The sequence below is a fragment of the Populus trichocarpa genome, chromosome 12 (assembly GCF_000002775.5).
Source record: "Populus trichocarpa isolate Nisqually-1 chromosome 12, P.trichocarpa_v4.1, whole genome shotgun sequence".
In the NCBI taxonomy this organism is placed as follows: Eukaryota; Viridiplantae; Streptophyta; class Magnoliopsida; order Malpighiales; family Salicaceae; genus Populus; species Populus trichocarpa.
The window spans coordinates 1,041,334-1,048,512 of NC_037296.2; the positions used below are offsets into that span (position 1 = coordinate 1,041,334).

The following is a 7,179-nucleotide window of genomic DNA, read 5'->3' on the forward strand; positions in this document are numbered from 1 at the left end:
ATTCGAATCTCGTTATTTAAAAATGATTAAATTGTAATTTAAGAAATTCTACACAGTCATGGACATTTTTACCCTACATCAAAATTTATTATGACCTTTATACCCTTCAATTCCATTAAGATCACTCGATCGCCTAGACCTCTCATCTCAATATCTTAATACCGACTCGTCGGCCAGACAAAGTAAAATCATCCATAAAAGGTATTCCTCTCGATTCGACCATTCTCTCTGCGTAACCCTATTTTCAAAAGAAATCGCAATCGGTAAATTGCGTCCTGTCAATTCTCTCAGGTATTTCAATTCTATTAATCTCCAACTCTTCACTTTACTCTTATTTTTCCTTTTTTTAATTGCAAAAAAATACGAATAATTCGTTTTTATTTATAAAATACAATAACACAATCTCTCTTCTTTTAATTGTTTAAATAATTGAAATTCAATTGTTTAATGTGATTTTGTGTGTTGTTTATTTGTTGTATGAACTAAAGTTGCTTTCCTTTTTATGGGTTTTCGATTCTGGTTTTTCTTCAAGCTGTCACTAAGAAAGGCACTGCCTCTTTTTTTTTTCAATTTCATCCAGGGTTTTGTTTTTGACACATCCTGCACTATTGGAAGATATAAACTATGTTAATTTCATATGGGTTGTAAAGCTCAGTTGTGTTATGTACATATTTTTTATAAAAAAAATGATGTTTTTTTTTTAATGTTGAGATTTGTGTTCTCATAAGTGGTTTTGGGGTTTTGTATTGCAGGGTTTGAGGGAGTAGAGATTATTGAGGTGTAGTGTAGGCTGGGAGAATAATGTCCTCTGTCTCGAGTCAGCCGCAGTTCCGTCTTACCCAACCACCGTCTAAGGTGTTGCATTTGAGAAATTTGCCATGGGAGTGTACTGAAGAGGAATTAGTTGAGCTGGGGAAGCCATTTGGTAAAGTTGTTAACACCAAGTGTAATGTTGGGCCGAACAGAAATCAAGCTTTTATTGAATTTGTGAGTGTGATTGGATTTCATTTTTTTTGTTGTTGTTTTTTTATCCTTAATGTTGTTTGTGTTGTTCCTTTAGTCGGATTTGAATCAAGCTATTGCAATGATATCATATTATGCATCATCCTCGGAGCCTGCTCAAGTGCGAGGGAAGACAGTTTACTTACAGTATTCTAACAGGCAAGAAATAGTGAACAACAAAACAACAGCTGATGTTGGTGGAAATGTATTGCTGGTTACCATTGAAGGGGCAGATGCACGCCTTGTCAGCATTGATGTTTTGCACCTGGTAAGCAAATTGTATGATTTTGTTTTATGGTTAGTAGAGGTAAACACATTCTCCTGAGGATGTCATGGATTCTGTTCTTAGGTTGTAGTTTGTCATGCTTTGGATAGCTTTTGTTTGACATGAATTGGATGGATCAGCAGGCCCATGTCAAGAGAATATCTTCGATGGCAGCTTAGTGCATTGGGAGAAAGAGCGCATGTGTGTTTGTCTCCTTTCTCCTTTCCTTAACACTGCCTCTTTCTTCCCTACTTTTCATCCTCAACTTCCTATTCCTACCATTAAAATAGTTTAGGTTGTTTCATATCTTTTCTCCTTTGCCACCCCACCCTCTACCTTAAATTCCTGCATGATCTGTGCTGGTTAAGAGGTTTTTTTTCTGGTTAATGATGCATAGTAGTTTATATTTTTGTGTATTCAGGGGGTGAGTCTTTGATTTATTCATGACGTCTTAAAATCATTTTTGAAAAATTAGGATTTTGTATCAAGTTTTATGCAAGATTCACATTGTTGATTTGCTATCATCAGATGCTAACTATTTATTTTTGTCTAATGGAGGATAATATCACAACTTTTCATAATCTAAGAGAAAGATGCGTAGGATGCTAAGTTTTTGTTTATGCTGGGGATAGAAGCAACAGTTAGTTTCCTTGGATGAAGATTCATAGATCATATGCAAGCATTTTTTTTCTTTTGCATTCAAAGTTATGTGGTACTGGTATTTATGGAATGTAGTTATTAATTTGATCCCTTGAACTGTATATTAGTTTGATATTCTGAAGTTAAGCAATATATTCTTCAAAACCTTGGCACAAAGCGAAGTGGCCAACAACCATGCAAGTCTGCACTTTGTTTTCTATGTACATTTGGTCTTTTACTTTTCTACGTCATTAGTTAGTCTTGGGCTTTATTGAGATGGGTATTACTGAGTTTCACAGTAGCAGCACCTGTAGGATCTCCTTAACTTCTCCTTGGAAGTTCTAAAGAATTATTAGATTCTAATTTTAATTATGATCTCAATGTTATGTAATGCATGCATGCATGACAAAATTGCTGCTTTTCCTGTTTCTATTGTAGAATTTTTATTGTTATTCTTGATATTTTTTTATTGCCAGACAGATTTTGGGTCTTAGTAGCCTTCTTAGCTTGAAGAGTGTTTTGTGCTAATCTAATTCTTAAAAGAAAATTTTCATTTATGCAGGTATTTTCTGCTTTTGGGTTTGTTCATAAGATTACTACCTTTGAGAAGACAGCCGGGTTCCAGGTCTGTATGCTTAAGCTTATATACCCAACTTATCATTGTCCTTTGGTTTCAACACAAGCTCATTCTGTGTGTGATCTTTGCAGGCGTTGGTGCAATTCTCCGATGCTGAAACTGCCTCTTCTGCAAAAAATGCCCTGGATGGAAGAAACATCCCTAGGTGACAGTTGTTTAATTGTTGACATGGTATTTAGTCTAACTGTTATCGGTGCAAATGAATTAAAAAAAAATAGACACCTGTTCTGCAATTTTAGGTTACTTTTTTCTGGTCCATGTTTACTACTATACTTTTGATTTATTGTCAACTTTTTTATAACCTATTTATCTTTGACACACCATTATATCCCCGAGAACAACGTTTCCACTTAAAAGTTCTTAAAATGCTTTATAGATATACCTGTCCTTTTGATTTATGCTTTATTTTTGCTTAATGTTTCTCTTAGTTTGAACTGTCAGTGACTGATGATCTAGTAACTTCTCTCATCCTACATTTCAGTTATCTGCTTCCTGAACATCTTGGGCCATGTACTCTTAGGATCACATATTCTGCGCATACAGATTTGAGTGTAAAATTCCAGAGCCATCGAAGCAGGTACTTCCTGGCCCTTTGTTTTGGTACCTTGGCAGGTGCGCTTATTCTATGTGCAAGGAGTTTTGCTTCATAAACAATGTCTTGTTAGTTGCTTCATGTTGCTGTGTAGTTCTGTTTGTCCTCCACACTAAAATTCCATCTCATATTTATTCTGTTTGAAGCTTGTATTCTTCATTATCATCACTGTTTTCCTAATTTTCTGCATTTGAAATTTTGTTGATTCAGGGACTACACCAATGCAAACCTTCCTGTTGCACCATCAGCTATAGATGCAAATGGAATGGTAAGGCACTGTAAATTTCACTTAACACATTCTAAGAAGTGGCAGTCAGCTAATTCCATATAATTGCCAGCCTTGTGAATCTCTCTAAATGTACCTGTGATTTACTTTTGGTGCATTTACGAGGGTTGCAGTGGCACAATTTCCTTATTTTAGCCCAGCCACCCTTTTGCATACCATGGGATTTTACATTTGTGGTTAATCATTTATTGTCCTACTCTTGACATTTCCTTAACGTGACCCCTGTCATTGTTTTTATTAAATTCATCCTTGTACTCTAGAAGCATTAGGAATCTTGTCTCTCTGTCTACCCCCATTAGTAATGGCATCACTTTTCTGTTATCTGAGACCAGTGTCACAAAAAGGAAGCACTAAAATAATTAATACCATCATGATAAATAAATTATATATTTAATGAGGGGAAAAAAGCAAAAAGCAATGCTTTTCAAAAAAATTTAGACTGCATAAAAAGAATCGTTATAAGAAACAACTGCTCAAAAACAAAAAAGACTCGTTTACCCTCATAAACGCATACCTTCTTGTTGTCTCTCAACCTCAAATTGCCATCACTGCTTTCTCTCACCTCACTTGATGTGGTCTTTTCATCTTATTGTGCCTATAAGATCAATGGCTTCTAAAGACGAGGAGGTACTCTCCTGGATGCCCTGTTTTTTTTTTTTTTTACAGCCCTTAGAATCCAAATTCCATGGTATTATAGTACTGTTTTATGCCCTTTGTACTTTTGGTGAAAGTGATTTTTGAGTCCAAAGTTTTCTTGGGCCAAATTTCTCTTTTACCATGCCTCATATTTCTCTTTTTTCAAACCCCAAAATGCTAATCTGAGGTTGATTTTGGGACTTTGAATTAGAGGAGAAGAAATCCTGTATCTACATCTTTTTAGGAACTTTGGGTGAATGTTTCATTGTGTAGTATGGTAGTTGAACTGGGTTTTTATGGTGCTTTGATGGCCTAAATTCCACCAGAACTAAATGTAGGGATGGTGTTGGAGTGATGTACAGTTGGCTGGTTTATTTTGGGCTGTGATGTTGGTTACTTGGGTTGGGCATATGTGCTGCACTGGTGGTTGAGGAGCCGCATGTAGTTCTATTTATTAATTATGTATTTTAAATTATTTTTTATCCACCTGTTAATTGTATATGTTTTGATCTCTTTTATTTGTTTTCCCCCTTTCTAAACGGAAATTTTCTTGTTTCCTTATTTTCTTCTTACTAAATATTTATTTTTTTTGGTCAATGTATTTCTTGTGACCTGTTTTGAACTAACAAATAAGTAACACCGTTAATAATAGAAGTGGATGGAGGGATTGCATTTCTATTATCTGCTGAGTACAAGGACGAACTTAAAGAAAATGTCAAGAGTACAAGGACAAAATGTACAATAAAGTCTTTCATTTATTATAGACATAAGGCCCTGTTTTCATTGTAAGATGCTTGAGTGCAACTATTTCTTTATGCACGGAAGCATATAGTGACAATTTAACTGTGCATGGTTTTCAGATATAAATGTGTATTTTCAGCTCCTTGCTATCAGTGCAAGCATTCATTGTTATTCAGGCTAAAACTGTCAAGTTGAGTGAGTGTAATTTTTTTCTTTCTTTATTGTTGCAGTTTAGCGTGGGCCTTGATGGGAAAAAACTAGAACCTGAGAGCAATGTTCTTCTTGCTTCTATTGAGAACATGCAGTATGCTGTCACTTTGGATGTTTTACACATGGTATTTGCACTCTTCATAACTGTTCCAGAAATTTGTAGTTCACCAAGCCATCCTCATTGCTGATACTTTTTCCCTTCAATGCTATGCTAGGTCTTTTCTTCTTTTGGTCCTGTTCAGAAGATTGCCATGTTTGATAAGAATGGTGGACTTCAGGCTTTAATTCAATACCCTGGTATGATTTAAATATCCTTGTACTTGTGTTAACTGAATAATTATTGAGCAGTTAAAGAGTAGGTTAGAGGTCACCAAACTGATTCAAGGTGGTTTGATCACTTTTCTGTTACCATCTCAAAAATCCAAAGAATATACTACAAGTTTGTCGCAAACCATATTTTTGGAAACCCAATCTCTACAATCTTTTTGAGGACAGAGGACAGGGTGAGTAGTAGATATGAGACTTGATGTGTTACCACGGACAAGGATGAGGTGGTTGCCATAATTTATTTCCTCTTTGATGTTTAAACAAAATATGGATAGAGATTAGAGAAAGGTGAGATAGGGAAGAGTTGGCATTGAACTATCATTTTTCCTTTTTGCTAAGAGGGGGAAAACTATTTTAGTATTTTTCTTCCTTTTCCTTTTTTTTTTTTTTTTTTTTTGCCAGAGTTGGAACCCAGAATAAGTAATAAGTTCATCATCTAATATGATCTTAACGAGAATGACTTGCAGATTTATTGTTATTCTGCGCTTGTAATTCGGAATTCTGAAGATACTAAATAGCTGTTTCCATGGTGCCATGGGTTGCAGATGTTCAGACAGCTGTTGTTGCCAAAGAAGCGTTGGAAGGACACTGCATCTATGATGGAGGGTTTTGCAAACTTCACCTCTCATACTCGCGCCATAGTGATCTCAGTATAAAGGTAACCAGACATGCATTGAGAATCAAGTTTTTTTTTCTCTGCTCACGATGGTACTGTACATTCTTATAAACTCAAGAACGCTCTGCAGTGTAATTGTTTCAATACTTTTGAAAGAACTGAGAAAGACTGATTCTAGAGATATTTGAAGACTTTTTGTAATGTATTCAAAATTTGATATGTGGATTACAGGTCAATAATGATAGGAGCAGAGACTACACAATTCCCAACACTGTAATGATGAACCCGCAGCCTTCAATTCTGGGGCAGCAGCCAGTTGCAACACATGGTCCTCCTGCACATACATACCCTGGAGCTCAGCATCATCAGATGATGCCTCAGCCTTCTGCTGGATGGGCCACAGGTGGTCCACCGGTACCCCATTCTATGCCTGCCCAAATGAATAATAATCCTTACTTGCCACCTGGAACCATGCCACCTCAAATGGGTCACGGAATGATGCAGATGCCCAACCACGGTGGCCTGCCACATGCTCCTGCAATGCCTCCTTACAGACCTGGTCATATGCAATAGCACGCCCTCCATTCAGTTCTATTAATCTGTTTTCACATTCAAGAATCAGCAGAAGTGGAGCAAGCTATTTGAAGGAGAATGCTATCGTTGAAAATTAATTGCTGGAGATCTCACGGTTTCAAAGCTGAAGTGTCTTTAATATTTCTTCTCTTTCAGCGATTTTGTAGGTGAGATTTTGTAAACAGCAAGCTCAGGCACCTTTTGTTTGGGTCTAGGATTGTTGTGAACTCTGGTTGTCCTTGACGGTGTTGTGAAATATTTCGACTCCCACCATTTGTTTATTACCTGGATAAAAAGTTAATGGACGTAAGTTATTATTACAAAATATATTTTCCTTTCTGTGCCCACGAATGAGGCAGCGTTCAAACCAGCATGCATGGATGCTTTCTTTTTTAACTTATCCGTTCAAGCAACCTCTAGTTTTGATGATGGTAGTGCCATTAGAACTGAAGATCTTTTTTTGTCAGGATTTTGACCAGCCACTTCAGGATTTGGAGAAGGCAACTCTTGCTGCAGGGTGGGAGGTGTGGTTGTGGTCTCGCTTGTTATTCTTTTTTTTCTTTCTCTCAATTATTCTGTTAAAAATATTTGAAAATAGTAAAGGTTGTTTTTTAAAAGTATTTTTTTAAAAATATGTTAAAATATTTTTTAAAAT

General features: G+C 36.1%; 1 protein-coding gene across 5 annotated transcripts; it reads left to right on the forward strand.

The window, feature by feature from the left end:
* Window positions 1-133: 133 nt before the first annotated feature.
* LOC112323233 (polypyrimidine tract-binding protein homolog 2) lies at window positions 134-6,849 on the forward strand. Of its 5 annotated transcripts, none has more exons than XM_024582485.2 (11): window positions 134-291; window positions 753-987; window positions 1,061-1,270; window positions 2,469-2,531; window positions 2,615-2,688; window positions 3,025-3,120; window positions 3,346-3,403; window positions 5,029-5,133; window positions 5,224-5,305; window positions 5,881-5,993; window positions 6,183-6,849. In XM_024582485.2, the coding sequence occupies exons 2-11, from the start codon at window positions 802-804 to the stop codon at window positions 6,522-6,524; spliced, it is 1,329 nt and encodes a 442-aa protein (XP_024438253.1). In that variant the 5' UTR covers window positions 134-291; window positions 753-801; the 3' UTR covers window positions 6,525-6,849. The 5 variants fall into 5 exon arrangements, with proteins under 5 accessions (XP_024438253.1, XP_024438255.1, XP_024438256.1 ...); XM_024582487.2 differs by having other exon boundaries at window positions 136-201; XM_024582488.2 differs by lacking the exons at window positions 134-291; window positions 753-987 and adding an exon at window positions 1,352-1,468 and having other exon boundaries at window positions 1,124-1,270.
* Window positions 6,850-7,179: the final 330 nt, after the last annotated feature.

Excerpts from the sequence above, each read along its gene's own strand:
- LOC112323233 (XM_024582485.2), top strand. The coding sequence starts at position 802 with ATGTCCTCTGTCTCGAGTCAGCCGCAGTTCCGTCTTACCCAACCACCG. Across the intron at positions 5,134-5,223 it reads CTTTGGATGTTTTACACATG|GTCTTTTCTTCTTTTGGTCC; the intron begins GTATTTGCACTC and ends ATGCTATGCTAG. Across the intron at positions 5,994-6,182 it reads ATAGTGATCTCAGTATAAAG|GTCAATAATGATAGGAGCAG; the intron begins GTAACCAGACAT and ends TGTGGATTACAG.